The following is a 23,076-nucleotide window of genomic DNA, read 5'->3' on the forward strand; positions in this document are numbered from 1 at the left end:
ATATGTTGTGTGTGTGTTTGTGTGTGTGTGTGTGTGTGTTTAACCTCCTTTAATCTCATCCAGAAGATTTGTCAACACAGTGCCACTACTGCACCCACTACTCCTCTGCTATCATTGTCGCCTCCTTCCTTGTCAGGATGGAGCCGTTTTCACACACTTTCCAGACACTGCAGGTGAGACCCTTGAAGACCAGGACATAGAATTAGAATTCCAAGTTGTAAAACATTGTTTGAAAATGGTATTATAATCTTAAAGTGGATAAGCTGCTGGTGATACTTGTCTGTGTATGTGGGTGAATTGGAGAAGAAGTTGGGCCTAAATTGTTGCTTCTTACAGTCAGAACTATATAGATTTTTCCGTGAGGTTTTTGATCCACTAGTAATTTGATTTGCCACACAACATTATGAAACAGACAGAAAAAAAACTCCATTGTTGTCCGTTAGGCTGTAACATTACACAAAATGTAATTATTCAATTCACAGCAAAAGCCTTACCAGGCTTCGAATAAAAGATTAAAATATTCGAAATTATTAGGTTGTATTGACTGAATGATGACAGATGGACGATAACTTCAAAGTACATATAATTTCTAAGTGCGAACAAGCTGGCATAACTTTGCAAAAGATTTCAGCACCTCATTTTACTTGAAGATCTCCTTGCATGCATTTAAAAAAGTGACACTTTTCAATTACGGTTCATTAATAATAGTTAGTTACAGTAATGCTTAGCTAACCGTAAGTTAACAGTTAGCTAATATGCCTAGTAATCTATCACAAATGCCGGTTACTCTAGAGGTCATAACAATGGTAGATGGAAAAGCTCAAGATGCTTAAGTAATGCCCATTCAGCACTGATAACTAAGCATTGATAAACCATTGTTATTGTTCACTATAGTAAAGTGTTAATCAAAAATATCCTTTTCTTACATTGCTTCTTTTATTTCATTTTTTTTTTTTGGTTTAAACAGAATTAACACATTCAAATACTTAAGAACATGAAAAACTTCCTCCGCTGTCAAAGTCTACAAATCCATTATTTTACAGTTAAGCTGAAATTTCACAAGGAACAAGAAAAACACGATTTAAACTTTAACTTTAAAACAAAATCTGCCCTTACACATGAAGATCCCGCTCAGAATGCCATCATCCTGGATGTAGTTTTGAACATGAATCGTCTCTCAGTTTGTGCCCACTTACCCACCTGACCTCTGCAAACGCTCCTGCTCCAGATACCTGTTGACATTCATCACCGTCATGATTTTTGACTACTCCCTTGCTAATGATATTACTCTAATATTTGCTATTTTCAACTCTCCAGCTTCCGTCTCACTGCTGTTTTTGGTCTGAAAACAGATTATCTGAGATTTCAATATATATGCAAATAATTGCAGAAAACATCTAAAAGAAGCTGAAGCCAATAGCCACAGATGTTATAAATTTACAATACAGCATCCAGTTGATTATAATGAAAAGGCGTACATATTTGATAGTCCGAATAAAGCAATAAAGATGTTAGTCTGGTGAATTACAGAGACTTTTTGTCTTGTGAAGCACATAACGGGTGTGTTGTAATATCCATAACCGGATTTACATCTCTAACCAGGTTTACCAATATATAGGCTATTTTCATTCATTGAGGTAATTGATTTACTCTAAATTACATTCTCTCTCATGAGATTCCATCATAGATTACAGGATTTTGCAGAAAGATGAAATGCTTCCTCTGTATAAAATACTGGTTCTCAGACTACTTTATCAATACGTCTGAGGCCAAATTTGGTAGCAGTGTTGTGACATTGTCATCTTCTCACAGGGAGGTTTTGACATTCCGGAGCGGATGTTTCACAGTGTAAGGAAGGAGTGGGAATCAGCCTCCAGAGACAACATGGGGGACGTCAGGGAGCTGATTCCTGAGTTCTTCTACCTGCCTGACTTCCTGCTCAACTCCAACCACATGCAGCTGGGTCAGCCTCTAAATCGCTCTCTATATGCGTTTCCTTTTTGGATGATCACCTTGTGCAAACACCTTAAAAACCAGCATTTATTCTTTACCTTTGTTATCTTTGAGAGCAACATCTTCCAATATTTTTCTCTGTTTCTGAGGCTCTTGTGCTTCCATGAAATGATTCTCAAACAAGACTAAATGGTAATTTGTTTGGAACTATTTTAATCTGCGGTTTTACAGCAGCAAGACTGGGCTTCACTCAAGATAAACTACAGTGCTTGGTTTCATGTAATGATGAATCATGTCATCCAGCCAAACAACGTGGCCTGTGTATGCACTTTTAATCATGTTGCAGAAATAGAGGAATTTTTCTTCAAAGGCAGTATGTGGTTTTTTTTTGGGATCAATTAGTTTTGGCCCCTTTTTTAAATACCACCAGCATGATAGCCTGTAAATGTGCCATGTTGAGCTTTTTTTTTTATATAGCAGCTACAGTCAACATGAAATTTTACATCATAATACCAGAGGGGTTTTTACAGAGGTGAACGTACACTGTATCCTCTCCAGGCTTCCCTCAGCTTTACTGAGCTTGGTCAGGAGTTTCAGCACGTTGGTTAGCTATCTCCAGATGGATAGAAACACAACCCCAAAGGAACAACAATGTTCCTCTGGATGTCAGGATGTGTAAATAATCTGAATAGTGTTTGCTAAATTCCTCAATGTATCAACTTAAAATACAGCTATATGGAAGAGGAGAAATAATTTCTACTTCTTCAGAGTGTCCAAACAAATCCTTTTTTTAAAAATCAGGCGTCATACTGTATATTAAATGAGCAAATGCACGGATTTGATCTCAACTATTTAAGAATATTCATGAAATCTTCCGTTTATTTACCTAGATCACCATGTAAGAGTGATCTTGACCGCTCATAAGTGATGCACACAAAAGCAGACTTGTGTTTAATGCAACAATAATGTTTCAATAATATAAGGAAAATACATTTTGAATGTTTACAGCATGTAAAGGTGGTGGCTGCTCAGCAGACCCTGACACAGCTGGGTTTTTTTTCTGCTATTGCTGAATTTGACAGCATTGTGTGCACAAACAGATCCCCTTCCTCAATAGAAAACAATTCCATTCAATTAAAATACAAATAATATATGATGCAGAAAATCACATCCTGAATGCAGTGGGAGTGCATGACTAATGCTGCGTGGTGGGTGTGCAATCGGATCAAGGCGCTGCTGGAAATCAATGGCTTATTGTTACGTTATGATAAAACCTCCATACCTGTGTGTTATTACGCCTCAGTTTAAGTCCAACTTTTAATTTAAATGATCAGGGCTACGCACTTCTTCCAACCCTGTGACCTTGCAAGATGTGGCCTTTAGCTAGAGACTGATGCATACTCGCACAATGGCTGAGGACACAATCGGTATGCTGAAAGGTTGAAGAGACGCACCAAGCTTGTATACAATGCCACAAATAAGACAGATTCTGGAAGCAACTTTTTGAAGTCTTTTTAGGTGTCAGATAACTTCGTTACATTATGAGATAAACCAAGTCTGCACTTGTTCAGTATTAAAAACAAATGATTGTGATTGAATTGAATGCAGAAGAGGCATTTTCTTGTTTTGTTGGTGGCATTTTTCCCTTTTTTCTTCCTGTCTCATCTCCTTTTAGTGTTCCCTGTAAAATGGATTGTGGTATGCACATGGCACATAACTCTTTTGTGCTTATATTGAAGCTTTTCTTTGTGGTAATTGTTAATTGCCTTGCACACATGTCCAAACTAAGATTAAACTTTTTGGGCTGTTTTAACATTTTTAGGAATCCCACAAAGGATTTTCTTATTTTTCCCTGATATTTGCATAAAGGGGTAAGAGGAAAATAAGAAAAAAATCATGCGTGAGACCCATTGTGCATATCCTGGAGAGTGAACAAATGCAGTAAATGCTCCTTTTTCCTTACAACATTTGCAAAGCAGATGTTCAAATACATAAAACCTTTTGTAAACAAGTTGTCTTCTTCTGCCCTTTCTTTTGTTTGATTACCCTGAAGCACTACTACAGCTTCAAAAACTGCTGTAGATGCCTCAGGCAGACACATGCTGATGTGAAATGACCCAGCATGCTCTATATCCTGTGTTTGTATATCTCTGTAGGCTGTATGGACGACGGCACGGCTCTGGGAGATGTGGAACTGCCTCCATGGGCGAAGGATGACCCTCAGGAGTTCATTAGAGTCCAGCGTGAGGTCAGTGACCTCCACCTCACAGATTCTGTTGGACAGTCTGGCTTTTTACATGAAGACCAGTCCCATTAGACCTAATAATGTTTATCAATACACAGTGGATGATGTACACAGACAATGTACTGTTAAAGCAGCTATCGACTATTCATGCTACAACTAGAGAGAGATGGTCTCCATAACGCCTATTGTCTTTATATTCCCAACAGGCTGTCTTGTCTCAGGGTGTTAGTGTCATGGCATTCTTCAGTACTGACTGTTTTCATATATAATGGCCACTTGTTTTGCTAATCAATGAAAAACATGTGTGTGAAGTTTTCACAAGACATTGCAGGACAACAAGCCTATTTAACACCATTCAGCCAAGCCACAAGACTTTCTTTTTCCATGATGCCATTATTTTAGCCAGCTGTTTGTAGACTCAGTGTTCTCTTCTCCGTGTGGGTTATTCCATCATCATTGCTCCTTTTCCTTTGGTTTTTGACCCTCCCATTTTTTATTCATGGGGCATCTTGATGGTTATCATTTTGTAATCAGCTGAACTGCTCAGATATTGCAGTTCTCATAAAATTAGTGATTTTAGAAGATTGTTTTTTTTCTTCTGTAGACAAATTAACTCAGAGCAATATATCCTTGTTAAGGTTTTTTTTTTTTTAATTTTTTATCTGTTGTTCCAGGATGGGTTTATTAAGACTGGGTGCATGCATACAGCTTTTTTTTCTTATTAACTCTTCAAACCAATATCTGGCTAAATCCACCCAAATCATTCTCTAAGTTTAGCATGAAGATGAGCTCATAACATTTTGGTACAGCATCCCCCCGCTAAATGGACTTTAAGAAACCTTACAGTATCTTGGTAATTTGATTCACTGCTTTCTCATAGATGTTTCTTAACTCTCATAATAACAGTTCGACTGATGGTTTCCATCTCTCTGCTATAACAACAAGCACTGCAAACCTACGTTCCAGTATGGTAATTCTGTAATATTACTGGTCTTCTCCTGCATTGTTTATCTCAGGCCCTGGAAAGCGACTACGTGAGTTCCCACCTCCACTTGTGGATCGACCTGATTTTTGGGTATCGTCAGCAAGGCCCTGCAGCTGTCGAAAGCCTCAACACCTTTCACCCTTACTTCTACGCCCAGAGAGGCCGGCAGGAGGCAAAGGATCCCTTCATTAGAAGCACAATATTAGGATATGTCAGTAATTTTGGCCAGATTCCTAAACAGGTACAAAATACAAATGGTCTGAGTATGTGCATATCATGTCTTTTTATTCAAACTATTGTCACTTGATAATGTTCTGTTTCTTCCTCATAGCTCTTCTCCAAGCCCCATCCACCTCGTAACAGTGTGAAAAAAGACAGCTCATCTTCACTTCATCCGAATCCATTTTTCTACAACCTCAACAAGCTCAAGACCACTGCACAGCCACTCCGAGGTAAAAGATGTCCACCGGGCTCGTGTGCTCTCCTGCCAAAGAACATTAATTTCTGAGATGATGCTTCTTGCACCATTATTAAAAAAAAAATTGTATAACTCCGGATTCATTCCATTGGAATGACGACAAAGTTTTCAGTTCAGCTGAAGTGTTACTGCACCTCAAACTTCAAAGTGACTTTTGTGGTTTCTGAGTAACTATCTAGATGAGCGGGATTATTAGGGTCCATCCATCTGGACCACTCTCTCACTCATTTCATCCGTCCATAAACCTCTTTAAAGTTGTTTTGGGGTATTATCGGCCTAAACTTGATGCCTCAGCCAGTGAATCTTATTCAATGGACTCTTTTATATAGCGATTTTCCACTTAAACAGCACTCAAAGGGTTTTACAGTGAAGCCTCATTCACCCATTCACACTTAGGCAGTGATGGAGGAGGTGACAAATGAACCTTATTGCCTCAGCATCTTGCTCAGGAACACTGACATGGTATCCCTCCATCCCAACCCTCCAGTTATTGGTGGTCTCTTCTCTCACACTTTCGAAAGAACAAGAATGGTTATATACTGTTTATACAAACCTAATCTAATCTGTTCTACCCTCACATTTAGTATACTTCTACTAAAATATGAAACTATGGCTTTAAATGAAGATCATTAAAGATGTTATGCTACAGTTTTACGATCAATATAAAAACAGTGAATCAAGATTGTTCCCCCCTTTATTTTATTTTACACCGTTTGATGTCAATTATTGTATACAAGATGTGGCCAAGTCTCGAGGCAATCGTTGAAGCAGCAGGAGAATGCCCATAGATTAATTTACACAATGGAAGGGTGGAAGGAGCTATCTGTTAGAGCTACAATATGGAGATGACTCTTCCGCTGAGCTCTACTTAATAATCTGAATATCCCTACAGGCTCACTGAGGGAGAGGAGATGAATCTGCAAATGCTCAGGGAGAGATTCCTGCATATTACATTTCATATTAAATCTTAGAGTGTCTGATCTGATCAATAAGCAGATAGAGATGAATAGGAGGAGGAATGCTTAGTCTATGCAGACATAACTTCTTTCTGGGGATTTTCGAAGCAGAGGTGGCGACAGGATATAATGATTTCTGCCTGTTCCTGCATGAATAGGTCAATTACAGGAACAATTACAGCCTCTCTCCTGCTGCCTTGTCCACATACACACACATGCAGATACAACCTAGGTTGTCCAGAACATTGGTGTCCCTGTAGGACGCAGCCTCAGTCGGGTGTAACCTGGGAATAACTGTTTTAATTGCCTAGTTTTCTCTGGTTTATTTAATGAAATCCTCTACAAGTTTACTGGGCTACCAAACTCTTAAAGTGATGTTTTTAGAGCTGTTACCTTTAGTTAGCCAGGCGAAGTTTTTCAGCTACACTAGAGGCAGAATGAGGTCACTTTATGCTTTGTTATGTCTTTCTCTTTTAAACGCCATAGCTTTTGGTGTATGTGATCATTCTTAACTTCTTGCTCATGGTGCCCCAATGCAGAGTTGCTGAGAGGTCCAGTAGGTCAAATCCAGTGCTTCGAGAAAGAGTTGTTGGTCCTGGAGAGAAACCGACTCCCCCTGTCACATCAGTTGAACTGTTTCTTCACCTGGGGTTTCCCTGACAACAGCTGTGCCTTTGGAAACTGTACCACAGAGAAGGTATATAGTATGTTGGGATAGAGAGGAAGTTAAGGTGAAATTCTTTATGTTGTTGTGCAGCCTTCCAACACAATGTAGTTGCATTAATGAAGGGAGAAGACGAGTGCAAATGAATTACAGGCCCAAAATTTCAAGCATTAGAACTGAATTTGTTAATTGGTTTATTTTTCCATTGTAATTACATGCTGTTCATTGTCTTACACTCAATATCCCCACTTGAATAGAGCATCTCACTGGATATGAGCTCTGAAGCCACACACACTATCAACTCTGTCAGGGGACTTTTACAGTCAGTCACAGTCTCCAGTCTCTTCGATGTGCCAAAATGTCAAACACTCTTGTCAAGTCAATGTTCATTGGTGTATCGCATGTAAAACAACCTCATTTGGGCATCATACTCAACAGGTATTTCAGCAAAAGCAAGTGAAAATAGGGTCTTCGCCCTGAATTTCCTTCAGGCTCAGGCCCTAATGAAATCAAACTTAAAGTCAGGGTACTGAGCTCTAGTGTAATAGAATTAAAAGAGAGGAAGTGAGACTTTAGCAGAGACATTTCTAATCTGAGCAGTTCTTCTATGTAAAGGTCAACTGTTTCAGAGATTGTTTCAGAGGCAGCAGCTGCAATTTCGGCCTCAGCAGTGATGTAATAAGGGGGTGACAGCTATCTTAAAACCTTAAAAGCAAGAAATCAAATCTTAAAATCAGTCCTGGAAAAGACAGGAAGTCAAGCACTGGAGTTAGAAGACCCTGCTTTCTTTTTACTGATGAAAGAGGGATGAAATATTGTGCACAGGTAATCGCTGTGTCATTGACTGATTGTTTGTGCGTCCATCTCTAGATTTTTGCTGTGTGTGAGAGTCTATGTGACTGGGGTGAGACATTGTGTGCGGCCTGTCCCAATGTCACGACCATCATCACAGCAGGAAGCAGCTCTGTGGTGTGTGTGTGGGATGTACTTGTCAACAAGGAGAAGCTCAGCCACATGACACTCAGACAAGTACGTCTCGCTGCCCAATATGTTTGCGCTGCCTCGATCTCTGATACTGACCCTGTATTACTTTGTAGCCATTATACGGTCACACAGACGCAGTGACATGCCTGGCGGTGTCTGAGGTCCACAGCATGATAGTGAGTGGCTCTCGTGACCTCACCTGTATTCTTTGGGATCTTGAGGAGTTAAGTTACATCACCCAGTTGGTTGGACACACAAGCAGCATCTCAGCACTGGCTGTAAATGACCTCACAGTAAGTCCCCCCTTCCCTTGAATAGTCACCCTTTTTTCCTCCATCATCTGATGGTTGTAATCTTTGGCTGGCTGCAGCCATGTTCCCCTCCATTCCCCTCTCAGCATGAGGAAGGGAGGATTCTCACTGTTGACAGCATGAATATCCTCATTGTGTGTGTGTGTGTGTGTGTGTTTGTGTGTGTGTGTGTTCAACTTTTTTTTTTGGTGCATTCATTGATTTCAAAACCTTCTCTGTCCAAGGGTGAGATTGCGTCATGCGCGGGGCCTCTGTTGTACCTGTGGACGATGAAGGGTCAGCTGTTGGCCTGTACTGACACATCCTATGGGCTTCAGGCAGACATCCTGTGTGTGAGCTTCACACAGCGGCAGGAGTGGGATGACAGGAACGTCATCATCACAGGCTGTGCAGATGGCATCATACGGGTGAGTCTGGCTTTGTACTTCCGCCAAGGAGGTCATGTTTTCAGTGCCATTTGTCTGTTTCTCAGTAGTAATATATAAACACTATTAAAGCTGAATGTCACTGAACTTGGTGGAAAAGGAATCCATCCAAATTTGGGGCAGATCCATTTGTCACTGTGAAAAATTGCTTTTTTTAAACTTTTGTTTTGGCTGCGTTTGCCTCGTTTGAGGTATTTTCTAGTTAATGTAGCATCCAAGTTGCCTTATTTGTGTTTCCGGTTAGAAATTTCTACTGGAACTTTAAAATGATTTCTCCATGCATAAACAGAATGAACACTTTTGATAATATAAATTTTTCGACACTTAAGTCTTACTAGTGTCCCATTAAATCTATCATGCACACAATACTGTTCACCTATAGACATGTTGCTACTTTGTCTGCGCAAATGAGGGTTTTTAATCAACTGGCTGAGACATCAACAATGTATTTTTTTGTCAAATTGTTTCCCACTGCTTGCTTTGGTGGTCAACTTTGCCGTGACGTCAGTTTGACCTCAGAGTTTTGAGGTAAAACAAACCTAGCATGATAGTCCGTCACATTCTAGCAACTCTCTGTAGGACTAAGAAGTCAGTGGATGAGGTTCTATTCTATAGTATGCAGTACTCAAATACGGCAGCCATGACTTTGGCCTTACAAGTAGCAGCTTGGATGTCCATCAAGGTATTAGCAACAACATATGGTTTGAATGTGAGGTGTGTTTGCAGTAGGATTAATACAAGCATATGCTTCCTCTCTGCAATCAAATTGCAAACTCTAAAACTGGGATCCACTTGGGAATGGGTGCCCATACTTCATGTGCACACACAAATGGTATTATTACTTTATTATTACCTTCAGTTATGGGGTGTGTGTGCACACCACTGCATACGTGTGTGTGTGTGTGTGTTCGTTATTATGTTGAATTATGTCTGATTTTGCTACTTGTTATGTGTCTCTCATACAGATATGGAGGACAGAGTACACCAGAACACAATTACCTGGCCCTCCAGAAGAGCCTGTGTCCCCAGGGCGAGACCAAGCAGCACAGTCTGAGAAAGATGGTAATGCTTCTGGCAACAGGATATAGATGTATTTTGTTTATAAGAGCAAAAATGATGGTGGCTGACAACAGTGCAACTGTAAGGATTTGTGTCTCCAAAAGAAACCTGGCTCTGTCTAATTAGATAAATCCTTAAATGTGAGATGATTATTTTTAAGTGCTCATCTCTGAGCCAGACAACGTGCTTACCCCATCCCTCGCTAGCATTAGGGCTAGCAGAAATTATGCTGTTATAAAGTTATTAAACATAGAGGCAGTAAACACTGATGAGTAATTCCGCTGACGTGTGTGCGTGTATAATTTAAAAAGCAATAATACCCAGATCCAATTTGGCATACGTTGGTTACAGCCTCGCGTCACCTCATAGGAGTATTATGCTTTGCAAATTACATTGAGACAAGTCTTTACGTAACACATCAGCATTTATATTCAAGGGACTTTTCTCCCTTTAATGGCCTACTGACCACAGATCAGCACCACCTTAATGCACATGTAACAAATGGAGATTGAAGAATTCTCCTGACGTGTTCACAGCCAGCGGCTTGAGCCAGGCTAAAGGCTGGGAGAGACATCTGCTTCTGTGTCAAGAGCTGAACAGGAATCAGACGGTGCCGCAAAGGCGCAACAAGAATAATCCGGCGATCACGGCGCTGGCCGTGTCAAGGTACGGAAAATAACGGGTCTCTTCTAGGGAATAACAGATTTAAATTGCTTCCTTTGAGTGTTTTCTGTCTTCCGTTGTGCTCTCTTCTTTTTAGAAGCCATGCTACCCTGCTGGCAGGTGATGCCTGGGGCCGAGTTTTCACCTGGACCTGTGAGTAAGAGGGTGCAGGACGAGCAGGCCTCTGGGCGTGACCTTTAACCTCTCAGAGACAACAGGCATCTAACATCAATGTATTTCAGTTTTCTCTTGTGACAAATTTCATTTGTCTAATTCAAGTGTTAATATTATACTTCTTACATTGCCACCTAGTTCTGTGTAAATACAATAAATTTGAATAAAGCACTTATGGCTGTCGATAGCTTTCCTACTTGTGCCTTGAGTCTGCATAATTAGATTTTCTGTACAGCTGAGAAATTTTATTGAACATGACTTCATTTTGAAAAGGTTTGGGGAATTTGGATAAGGCGCGTTATGGAAAACATACCACTGCGCTTTAAAAACAATCAGTAAAATTAACCCTTGCTGCTTATATAGCTGACTGAAATCTGTGGGTGAGCTTCATGATGAAAAAGAGGAATTGTTTGACTGAGCATATGCGTTCCGTCAGCAGCTGTCTAGAGAAAACACAGATTTTTAGTTAAATCGTAGACCAGGGGCACCTGCTTTTGTCATGAATGCAAACATTGGCATGCACACACGTCAGCGTTTTACAGCAAAAGGGGTTGAGTGTTTCTTGCATGTTCAGTGTAAAATGTTTAGTTGTGAAAAATTTCAAAACGCCAAATTCAATAGGCTTTGTAATGTGGCATTTGAATATTGAAACATTTTTTCATCCTCATGTATGATCATCACCCACATTTACTATGATCGTGTTGTAATGATGTAAACTGTGATCATTTAGCTTTCCTGCCTCTAACAGCTTTTTGTATGCACATGCTTGTTTATGAAGACATTTTTTATTACACTAGACTTCAGTCTAATGATAAGTTAATTCTTACACGATCAAAATAATAACTGCTGGTCCTCAGTAACACACTTCTTGGTGAATCTGACCTACCTTGTCTAAGAGATAATATGAAACAGGACCCTTCCCACACATTAATCCAGAATTATATTAAATAAGGATAGATTGTCATGCTTGTGGAGACTGGCTGTCTTTCTGTGCCTGAATGTCTGGCTTCTTCTCTCCTCTCTATCATAAAGGAAGAGGTCTCTGTCTTTAACCTTTTGTGTGTGGCTAATTGTGCTAAGTGGAGTAGCTTAATAGAGTGGAAAATAGTCCTCATAATTTTCCCAGAGAGCGAGCAATGACCTTCTCTAAAGACAACAGCTATCTCCATTCTCTCTACACCGCTGGTTTTATGATATGAAATGTCAAACCGTTGGGTTCTTCAGAATAATTAAATCAAATAAATTATTGCACCTAGGCAGAACCATCTTGTAGCCTAACCCAATTATAATGCACTGTAAAGCTAATTATTAACCATGATTACAATTAGTCTAATTTGAATAAATGTAGTCATTAGCGGGTTCATCCTAGTCAGTGAGTCTGAACTGTGGGGGTTGATGATCTCTCTCTCCATCTCTCCCACTCACACAGAGAGAAGGGTGAGGATGTGCATCATTCTCTCTCCCTGTACCTCGGTCTTTATCCCATTTTTCACACACTGACCTTCACAAAATGGCCCACACCCTTCACCTTTCCTGGATACTTGAGCATAATATCTGCTGCCTCCAGAATTCCTCATTTGCCTTTTACATCTGTCCTCTTTTTTTGTTACTTTGGGTCAGAATTGGAAGAGACTCAACTTTGAAACTGCATGTTTATTTAAAAAAAAAACACTTCTTTTTCCCTTGACATTTCTTTGGTAAATTAAATACAACCATCATCTGCTTAGCTTAGCTTAGCTTATTTAAATGGGTGTCCCCAAACAAGCCTGTGAGAGGACAACCAAATCCCCCTACCAGCAATTCTGATGAGTATCTCCTGAGTATAAGAATGGCAAGTTTATGGTAAATTTTATGGACGCGAGAGAATATGTGTTTGCCTGCCTAGCAACTTGGCATGACAATGATAATTATGTAACAGTCCGAAAATATGTTGTCTCTTCACTTCCTATGATTAAATTAAAGACACAATACAAAATTCAAGTATGCTATTTCAACAAAAAAAATTGTTTTTTCAACCAAATAAGAAAAAAAAAGTTTTTAAGTTAAAGCAAATTGTTTATGAGTTGTGTTGCTGAGCTATTTCATGAAGTTAGCATGCTAACCAGCTAGCTTCGACACATTTGTCTCATTTGAGAGTTCTACTGAGGTTAACCTGCTAACCAGCTAGTTGCATCCCATTTGTGTAATTTGAGCCCTACTGAAGTTAGCTTGCCAATCATTTTGTCTTGAAAAACTGAAAAAATGAGAGGGATAGAAATCTGAGCAAGAAAAAAAACCCAAGCAGTTTGCTCTCTGTTCTAGCTTTTATGCCAAGCTACTTGTAACGAGCTGGTGAATTTAGTAGTAGTACTACTTAGTAATACAGTTTATGAGTGGTTTTAATTGTCTCGTCCAACTCTTAGAGAACTAATGAGCATATTTTCCTAAATGTCACAGGAGAAGTAATGCTGGTTTCATAATGGAAAATGAATTATCCTTGGTTTATCATTTTTTGCATTTGTAGACGGGATTTTGGTAGCTATATAGGATGTGTTTTGCATGACATGGTGTGATGGTTTTTTTGTCTTTTACCATGCTTTTGACTCCAGAAACACTTAACAGAATCCACATTAGATCATCTATAAAGAATATTTACAATATGCATGGATTAATGTCAGAACCATTGAATGTTTTTATTACTTTGGTTTATTTGTACTGTTTTTATAAATGTATTTACAAATAGAGTGTTACAGTGCCTTATGACACGGCAGAAAAAGGACCTGGACAAAGAAGTCTCCTGAGTTTATACAGAATAGTTAACAGAATGTTCTTGTGGCTCAGCGGCCAGAAACTCCAACAAACAAAACGGCAGAATTATAAGACCCCAAAACTGCTGCGCTGGAATGGAACGATGTCGAAAAAAACCACAAAACCCTTATCCCATTAACTGCTGTAGCATACACACAGCCAAAAATCAAATGCTAAATGCTATAATGATAGTCCATAAATACAGTTTTTCGGATGTCATCCACTGAACTGAATCTGCCCCTCACCAGGAGGTACAGTACCATGACATCCATCTGTCCAGAGCTGCTGTAATCACAGCTGCTTCTCCTGGAAGAGGATCTGAGCATACACGGTGTCTGAGCTGGAGGGCGCAGGGTCGGGGCTGGAGGAGGCTGGAGGCTCCAGATTCGGTCTGACCAGTTCCAGCTCTGCATATGTCAGAGTATCCTCTTGTGCTGCTCGAGTCTGAAAAAGAGAGGGCGACGATGACAGAATTTAATCCATAGATAAAGCATATTGTAACGTATATACAGTGACTTTCACCACAGGAGAAAAGAGATGTAAACTGGGAGGGCGTTCGTCTTTGTCTTTTTTTTCAGTGAACTGTGGTGTTCTCGCAAGGTCCATTGTAAATAGTTCCTCTGTGTTTTTAGCAGTACAACCTCTTGGTTGCATTTTCTAAAAAGGATACCTCTATGCTACATCCTCAGAGTGGCCACAGTCCTGTCCACGTTCCCACAAAACAGATACTTCTAACTTAGAACCGTGTCATCTTAAAATCTTAAGAGCAGCCTTAGCAGAAATAATCATGATCCTTAGTTTGAGTAGTTTTCTTCTTGCTTGACACTTTTATTGTAGAACTAAAACCAATGAAGCACTCTAAATAAATAATTGTGTTTGAGAAGTAATAAAGATAAACAGAATTATCAAGCTCATAACTGAATGAAGAGATGGCAATAAAATTCTTAAGACATTCAAAATCCCTCTTGCATAAAAAAATCAAAACCTTTCTAAAGTAGATTAAACAAATGTTACGTGCTTGTGCTGTGAAGGAAGTACAGTAGATGTGGGAGTAATTGATGACTTACAACGGCAGACCTCCTTGGTTTTGTCCTTCTGGGCTTCTGAGGTCTCTTTGCAGCAACAGGTACTAAAAAGCAGAGGTGACTTTTATTCATTCAGAGCAACCAGGATGAATAAATTTGCCAATGATGGTATGTGTTGCTACTTGTGTGGTTGAATTCAAAAAGTACCCTTCATGCTCATTTTACTTTCAACCTTGTCAATATGTCATTTTATGACAGCAACTGTTATTTTCTGCTTCGGTGTTGATTTTACCTCATTTCACTCAGCAGGATTTCACCCAAATATAGTATTGAGTTTCATTTTCAAGCTGCTTCCCGGTGTCTCCCCAGTAATGCTGTTTTCACAATGGAAATTGAATTATCCTTGGTTTATCATTTTCTGCGTTTGTCCTGGCTGGATACCTTCATTTACTGCTATTTTCTTTACCCGCTAATTTCTTTTCGCAGCATCACAGGGGGCCGGAGCCTCTCTCTTCCCCCTGTGACACTAATGTCTCCAATATGTTGGGAAAATATGAAGGAAAGACTTCACACACCAGGACTGGAAAGTGGACCAACCACAGCCGCTGTGTCGCCCCTCGACCTGCATAAGAGGTATTCACAGTTTAACTGAGTGGCAGAACAGTTTAAATACTGTGCGTTACCTTTCGCTGGTATATGTGGAGGAGGCTCTTCAGGTAATTTCGGTGGTTTTACTGTTACTTTTATATCACTTTTCTGCCTCGTATCTTTCCTTTGTGACCTCGGAGATGAACTAGATGAACTGCTGGAGCTGGTTACAGTCTCTCCTGAGCTGCAGAGCACGGATGACACTTAATAGAACATCTCCATTCGGACACTTATTGGTACAATCACTCTTATTGATGAAGATATGTCCTACCTGCTTTCTGGACACTTGACGAGGAGGTAACTCGCTGTTGAGCAAGGACACATATTGATTTATAAGCAACCAAAGTAACTATTCGCTGTAAAGATGGGATGAAAAAAAAAAAGATTTGACCTTTTAGTCTGTGCCTCCTGTAAAAGTACTGGCAGGTGAGAACCAGGGTGAACAAGAAAATGGACAGCAAGCCCAGTGAGCAGATCAGCACAGCACACATGTTGACGTCTGCAAAACACAAATACAAAAAGTTATTTTATAGAAGCGAGACATCTCTTGAACTAAAAGAGTATTACAGCAAGAGACAAGAACCATACCTGCTAATAAACGCCATAATCCTTCACTGCCATCACCCTCAAGAGTAAAGTGCACTGCAGAAAAAATAGTTACCAAAGTTAGTAAAAAGAGTATACTTAAGAAAGAAAAGTGTGCCTGAGTATCTTTGTAATTTGCTGTTGTCTGAAGGCTCTGACCCAATCCGGCTCACCGCCACAGTGGTTTCCAGAAATATCAAAACCACTGTCATAAAGGGTGCCGCTGCAGCGCAAGCCAAACACGTCCACGCGCACGCACGCACATACGCAGAGGCCTGGCTGTGCTGCTGTGTTTGCTGGACAGTGATCGGGGGTTCCCCCATCGCTCTGAAGCTTCCTTTTGTTGGTCGTGTCACTCTTTCGTAATGTTGCCGTTTTCTTTGTTTCTCGGTTTGAAAAAGAGTGACTGAGTAAGTTGCTGTCAGCATGAATGAATGATGGAGTGTGGAGTGGGTAGGACTATTTAGGATGAGGTTGACAAGAATGAACAAAGACCATAGATATAAATTACTTAGTCTGAGCCTCCCATAATGAGTTTTAAAATATCTTTAAATCCATATTACACATAAACATTTGCATAAGAAAAGATAACACATTATCTCTAATTGCCTTGACAAATCTGATATGAATATTATGTTAATCATTGTCAGAGACAAAATTTGTGCTTCGTCCCACAATGGTCACAACTCTACAGAGGGAATCAGATGCATCAATCTTGCTGTACAAAAGGCCCTCAGCAGCCGCATAGAGAAATAGTGAAAAAAGTGGCCTCGTGATATAAGTTGTGTGCCTTCTTTGATTAATTTATTCCAGGAGATTTAACTCGTCCCAACAATTTGATAAGTTCATGGCCATAATATTCAATGCCCCCACAATTTGAGGAATATCTTGTGGCCACAAAAACACAAAATGTATTTTCTCTCTCTGTGCGCCCCCGAAGGCTTAAAACCACAGCTTACATTTTATTAGAGTTGAAAAGACTTTGTGGTTTTTCAAAAAAATATCGTGTCCAAAACGTTTCATGAACCGAATAGGATAAAGAAGTTGCGAAATGTTGCAGTGCCATAAAATAACCGAAAGGTATGTTTTCTTCTCTCTTATTTTGTTGAATGATAAAGTCCATCTCACGTGAAAGGGTGGCGGGCCGCAATTAACATTTCATGATGTGAAAACTGAACAGCTCATGTGAGAGCAGACGGCAGATCTGATCTTCATACTTTTTTTTTTCTAACTGCACTAAAACCACACATTTGATGGGGTCATGCGGCCGAAGGTTAACAGGTTCGCCGGTCCGTTCCATGAACATTTAAAGATGTACAAATGCTCCTCTTACTGAGCTGAGCGCGCACATCCACGTGTACTGCTCGGGTTTTCATGCAAAGCTGAAAACCATCATGCACATATGCTCATCTGCTTTACCTGCTTTGCCAGAAGACATTACATCAAAGATCTTTGCCCGAGAGCGGTGCCTTATAAAATTAAACTCACATTGCAGATGGCTTCTCGGTAGATTGATTAAGAAAAGCACCTGACTATAACGTCTGACTGCAGCCCTGGTTTAGGGACGTGGGAACCGTCTCCCGTCTGTGCATAATCTGTTGAATAAAAGTAGACCAGTGATCTCAGTGGGGTGTAGTCATTTCTGCAGACGGAGGGGTTCCCGGGATTACAGTTATAACTTAGATTTCACTTTGTTTGCTCTTATAATGTCAGCTCTCGTGTTTCTGGTTTTGTGGTCAATGCATTTTGGAGATGCCTGAGGTCGAGTGGCTTCGTTAGCGGGGCATTGCCCTGAATCTAGGGCAGGGCGTTGTCAGATGGCTCTGTCAACTGACTCTTCTGGCATCAAGCTAGTGAAAGGTACAACGTACAGCTCTGTAAGGTCATACATGTTGCACTTCTGAATCTTTTTCCTTTATTTAAAGTAATAGTATTACTCTTACTAATAAACACTAGGTTGTATATTATTTCTTTCTCGATTCTTGGCATGAGCTAAAAAGCTCCGCAGCAACAAAATTCTTGAGTACGTTTTCTCCTGAGGTTTGCATAAAAGTAAACCCAGAATGCTGATGTCATGTATTTCAGAGTTATAGCCGGCTCAGCAACACACTACCTTTTACTCCTCACACTCATTCACAGAGTGATATTGTGGAGTGTGGTTTGGCTCTGTGAGCTCATTGTTTTTATATGGAAATGCCAGAGGACTGGGTCGCGCTCAAACTTACACAAGCACAATTTACAGCAAGAGTCGAAGAATACATGTTACACATTTGCCTCGTTAACTCATAACTGTTGTTTTCCGAGATTTGATTATTTCCATCGCAAGTTTACAACCTCAGCTGTTTGCGTGTGGCAATGAGGGAAGTCATTTGGAGGTAATAATCCAGGGGAAAAAATGTCAGTACAGGAACACCAGAAACTCCTTTTTTCCTGTGTTTCAGCCTCTGTTGTCCTTGGCCAGCACTGCACAAATAAATATGAAGTACAAATGTTAAAGAGAGCTGACATAGTGCTGCTAAGACACCTGGATCCAGGTGTCACTGAGAATAAATGCTGCCAGCTGCTTTGGTGGTCATGAATTTATTGGTGTGAGCATACAGCTAAGGAACTAGAGACGAGCGAAGGTAATTAGCTTAGCACAATGAATGGTAATGGGTGGGAAGTGTTAGCATACCATAGGATGTTTGTTTGTCTAGAATTAATCCTTGTCATCTTCTCTTACAAAGTTGGCCATGATTAGTAGAAGCAGTTGCTCTTCTTGTCATTAACAAATGCTTTTTGACCAAAGCTTTAAGGTTATTCTAATACTGATTTCTGCTATTACATAGGTAGCATTATATACAACCCTAGTTGCATTAAGTGGGCAAAGATTGTTTTGGAGAAAGTGTATTTTATGACTTTTGATGGAGGTGACGGCTGCACGGTGGTGCAGTGGTCAGCACTGTCGCCTCACAGCAAGGAGGTTCCAGGTTTGAGTTCAAGCTCGGGCACGAGATCTTTCTGTGTGGAGTCTCCATGTTCTCCCTGTTCCTGTGTGGGTTCTCTCTGGTACTCCAGCTTCCTCCCACAGTCCAAAGACTTGCAATTGGGGACGAGGCTGACTGATACTCTAAATTGACCGTAGGTGTGACTGTGAGTGTCCAGGGTGAACCCCGCCTCTCGCCTGAAAGCCATTGGGATAGGCTCCAGCCCCCCGCGACCCTTAACAGGATAAGAGCGTGGATGGATGGATGGATGGATGGATGGAGGTGACCTAATACTTCCCACCCACTGCTATTCATCGTGCTAAGTTAAGCATTGTTCAGGTAATTTCTCTGGGTTACTTCCTAATGCAGCACAAAGGAATTCAGGCTAGCTAGCTTCTCTTTTGGTTCTGGGGATGATGGTCAACTGGAGTATTTCCCAAAAAGTTGGTGCATTTCTTTAACTTGCTTATTGAAAGAAAGTGCAAATTAACATGGATTTGATCCCAGAGGGAAAAAAAACAGCTTTCATTCAAACTTGCAATTCTGCCACAGTAACACGCACAACTTTAATGTCCCCTTTCAAGTCCCCTTTGAGCTTTCCTCCAGCAGAGATCATGCCCTGATGCTTCAGGACTCCAACAACTTTGTCAGCTTCAATTGCTGATGAATACTCAATGAAAAGCTCTGCCAACCATACTCAGACCAAATGTGGCCCTAGGCCCTCACACATGAGCCACAGACACATGAAATGGGAAAGACAGTGTAGTTACCTATCAGCTGTGTGGTGCTTGTACCATTGGACGATGCTCTCCATGTGTTCCTGTGTTTGCGGATCTCCTGTACTTTACAGGAGTAGAAACCCTGGTCCATCCCCGTCACATTGAAAATCCGCAACAAATAAACCTCTTGTTCCTTTTTCTCGTAGAGACGAAACTTTGGCTGGGGGAAACGGCGAGTGTAGTTCCCATACAATTTAATTTTCTTAATGCCCATCTTCACGATGAGGAATTGAGAGGATTCAAGAGTAGGAGGACAGGTGGACTGAGGAGAGCAGGGCGGTGGAGGTGTAGGAGGAGTCAGAGGAGAGAAGAACCAGCGGAGGATGAGGACACTGCTGCTCCTCTTTCTCTGAGATACCAGGCAGGACATTGTCACGTTGTCTTTCTCAGAAACCATCACAATAGGCCCAGGGACCACTGTTACATTCAGGGCATGACAGACCTCTGGAGACACAAAAAGTGCATTTACAGTAAGGAAAACATTGTTTTGTTTATTTTTGACACTTGTTTGGACATAGTGTAAATTGTTTATTTTGCTACTCAGTATGTTTTGCTCATATTGTTTTATGAAAGAAGCCATTATTCTTTCACAGTATAAACACACAGAGACGATCCTGAAGTTTCTGCAACTTCTCCCTGCCTTTTACATTAGTGATGAACTAGAGCTGATAATGTGACCCACATGGAAAACATCTGAGTTCATTTCTGCAAGATGTTTGATTTCCTGCCAATTAATCATAGACAAAGTACGTTTACATCCACAGTGGCTGCAGGGATTTATGGCTTTTTAGCTTGTCCTATCATATGTCACTCCGTCATAGGGCTAGAAACTACAAGACAACTAAATCCTGCATTGCGTGCTGCTCTTTTGCCTCCCTGCAGGTACTGGTGTTTCATTGCGCTGCCAACTGGGTCAGGTCAGCTTTGCTGAGACACAAAGTCTGGACACAATATGTGTGATAAACAGGCACAAAGAATCTACAGGTGGGAAACATTCTCTGCCAGAATGGTACACCCCGAAACAGGCTTAGACAAAAGGACGACAAGATAATGCAGACCATCTGGGATCTCATGTTGCATTGCTTGATGTTTGTGTTGGTTGGGGAAATCTCCCTCGGGGTCTGTCCTCCGCTATTTATTGTGACTACAACAGCAACAACCAGACTGTAACTAGCATAATGCAAACTTTAACATCAGCAAATGATTACAAAGCAGAAAATATCAATGTCTTTTTTCACAGGATGAAGTAATATCACCGTCAGACTTTGGGAGGAGGCAGTTTTCTTAATTGTCTAAAAAATCCTATGCTTTCACAATGTGTTACATGGTAGATCAAGTTATTCATTTAGAACCATTTTCTTGATTGCTGGCTCTGTTGCCACTCAAATATGTGTCTAAACAAGGTAAACTTACCTGTAACCAGAAGCTTAGTCAGGACAAGGACCACCAAAGAGAAGTACATTTTCCACGGTCAGTGAATCCATAAACCCAGAAAAATGCACAGCACTTACACAAGCAGAGCCTGACTGCTAGACCCACCAGAGCCCTTACCCACCATTAACTCCTCTCTTCTTCTCCTCTTTTCTGTGTAATATGAAACAGTAAATGCTCTGTTCCCACTTAGAAACTCCCACTCATTCCCCTGGTGCTCTCTCTCTTTCTCGTTCTCTCTCTCTCTCTCTCACTCTCTCGCTGCATGTCTTTCTCTGTCTCTATGTCCTGCAAAATGTAGGAAATGTCATTTCCTGTGTTGCTATGAGGAGTCTTGGACCAAGGCCTAAAACCCCAAAACTCCAACACGATGGTCAAATCTTGTTTGTGAGTGGATGCGTCTTTCACAATGTGTGTGATCTTGAGACACAAATACAATGTAAGTGCTGAACATGCATTTCCATCTTCCCAATGATTTCTGAAAGTCAAGCAATTCTGCCCATTTTGCATCTCCAAAATATGCTGTTTTTGTCTCTTCATGCAGTAATACTGTGTGTGTGTGTGTGTGTGTGTGTGTGTGTGTGTGTGTGTGTGTGTGTGTGTGTGTGTGTGTGTGTGTGTGTGGTGTGTGTGTGCGCGTGCTGGGACCTCTCCCTGTCTGGCTGCTGGACAGAGTGGCATGGGCTTGTCTCTGGCTGTGGTTGTCAGACTGTCCCAATGGTATGAAGCCTGCTACTTTATTGGGCAGGCCAAACTGCTGAGGCAGAGCTTCTCCTGGCGCTTCGAACCCTGCCAAAGCCAAACTGAATCACACAACAGGTTTAACTCTTCAGGATATATGTAGGCCATGAGCACTTCACATTCAGGCTGGTGGTTTAATCCTTTCTAACCTTGTCAAAGTCTTTTGTTTTGAGGCTAACTGTATTACCACTGTTTATACTTGTGTGAAACTGAGACAAATTTGCCACAGTGCCGTGAAGGTGACTGCGGATAAATATTTTGTTTTCTTAACTACAGGTTTTACTCAGGGTTTCCTTCAAGTTTTCTTTCACTTGTTTGCTCCAGTGGAGGGACCGCTCTCCTCTGCCCTGCAGTGGTCAAAGCAGGTTACTGCCTCTCAGGGCATCAACAGGAACATAGATGACGTCACGAAGAAACAAGGGAGAGCGTACATTTAATCTCAGTTTGTGAGACAAGTTATGTCAATGGAAAGACTTTTTATCACTGGATTCCACAGCACCAGGTATGTTCAGTTTTTATTAAGTCATTTTGGGGGTTTTAACTAGTACTTACTCATTTCCTCATCTTTCCAAAGGAGAGTAGACCTTTTTCTCCTCAGCCGGTGTTAGGTCTGGTTTGTGGCTCCAAAAGTAGTTAAAAATCTTGAACAGCATTTCATGATGGTCTAATCGTTGGAAAATGGGCATATCCAAAGTGTGTCATTTCATAACGTTAGATGAGACCTCAAAACTGACCGAGTGGCAGTGTCTGTCAGGGAGAGAGAGTTGAAGTCTGCCTTGCTCTCCATGTAGTTGTGAAAGCAATACTCTCTAAAAAAGACTTGCTCATAAACTGGAGTTGTCACCAATCCCACTTTGCTCAACATAAATACATTTAAATCAGCAGGTCCGTAATCACTGGTTTATTGGAAAAAGAAAACAGGGTTTGAGGTTCAGCCAAAGACACACTGATGTAATATTTTTTGCTAGCTTAGCTGAAGATTGATTGACAGGTGCTTATGTAGGAACAATGAGACATTTACATAAAAATACAGAAACTGATTTCTTGGCAACTGATTTCTATAGTGTCAGATAGCTGAAACCTTACCCCCCTCACTACCCCACACACCAACAGAAATGAAATCTACAAAATGATATTCTCTCTCTTTCTCTTGCACTTTGTAATTTCAATATGCATTCAGGAAGAAGACTCACTTTAAGTTATTCACACCTGGCAAA

The 23,076-nt window shown here is 40.7% G+C and overlaps 2 protein-coding genes across 4 annotated transcripts in view; one reads left to right on the forward strand and one right to left on the reverse strand.

Annotated features, from left to right (window-relative positions):
* The window catches only part of wdfy4 (WDFY family member 4), a 44,938-nt gene extending 33,858 nt beyond the window's left edge, over nucleotides 1–11,080 (forward strand). For 2 of the 3 annotated variants that reach the window (XM_086179930.1, XM_086179931.1), the window contains exons 52-63: nucleotides 64–173; nucleotides 1,813–1,963; nucleotides 4,110–4,201; nucleotides 5,215–5,424; nucleotides 5,515–5,635; nucleotides 7,157–7,314; nucleotides 8,152–8,310; nucleotides 8,379–8,558; nucleotides 8,801–8,983; nucleotides 9,967–10,063; nucleotides 10,597–10,726; nucleotides 10,821–11,080. In XM_086179930.1, coding sequence (XP_086036056.1) covers nucleotides 64–173; nucleotides 1,813–1,963; nucleotides 4,110–4,201; nucleotides 5,215–5,424; nucleotides 5,515–5,635; nucleotides 7,157–7,314; nucleotides 8,152–8,310; nucleotides 8,379–8,558; nucleotides 8,801–8,983; nucleotides 9,967–10,063; nucleotides 10,597–10,726; nucleotides 10,821–10,884 — 1,655 coding nt within the window. In that variant the 3' untranslated portion in view covers nucleotides 10,885–11,080. The remainder of the gene's footprint in view (nucleotides 1–63; nucleotides 174–1,812; nucleotides 1,964–4,109; nucleotides 4,202–5,214; nucleotides 5,425–5,514; nucleotides 5,636–7,156; nucleotides 7,315–8,151; nucleotides 8,311–8,378; nucleotides 8,559–8,800; nucleotides 8,984–9,966; nucleotides 10,064–10,596; nucleotides 10,727–10,820) is intronic. The other variant, XM_086179932.1, reaches the window with a different exon arrangement.
* A 2,298-nt stretch (nucleotides 11,081–13,378) lies between these two features.
* Nucleotides 13,379–21,343, reverse strand: vstm4a (V-set and transmembrane domain containing 4a). Its single transcript, XM_086180441.1, has 8 exons — nucleotides 21,101–21,343; nucleotides 19,679–20,131; nucleotides 15,946–15,999; nucleotides 15,749–15,856; nucleotides 15,629–15,662; nucleotides 15,393–15,541; nucleotides 14,752–14,813; nucleotides 13,379–14,128 (listed from the first exon to the last, which is right to left on the reverse strand). Exons 1-8 carry the CDS (start codon nucleotides 21,147–21,149, stop codon nucleotides 13,976–13,978), a joined length of 1,062 nt encoding a protein of 353 aa, XP_086036567.1. The 5' UTR covers nucleotides 21,150–21,343; the 3' UTR covers nucleotides 13,379–13,975.
* Between the last annotated feature and the right edge of the window lie 1,733 nt (nucleotides 21,344–23,076).

Source organism: Aulostomus chinensis, chromosome 16 (genome assembly GCF_037954235.1).
Source record: "Aulostomus chinensis isolate RoL2024-O1b breed Wild chromosome 16, RoL_Achi_v1.0, whole genome shotgun sequence".
Lineage (NCBI taxonomy): Eukaryota > Metazoa > Chordata > Actinopteri > Syngnathiformes > Aulostomidae > Aulostomus > Aulostomus chinensis.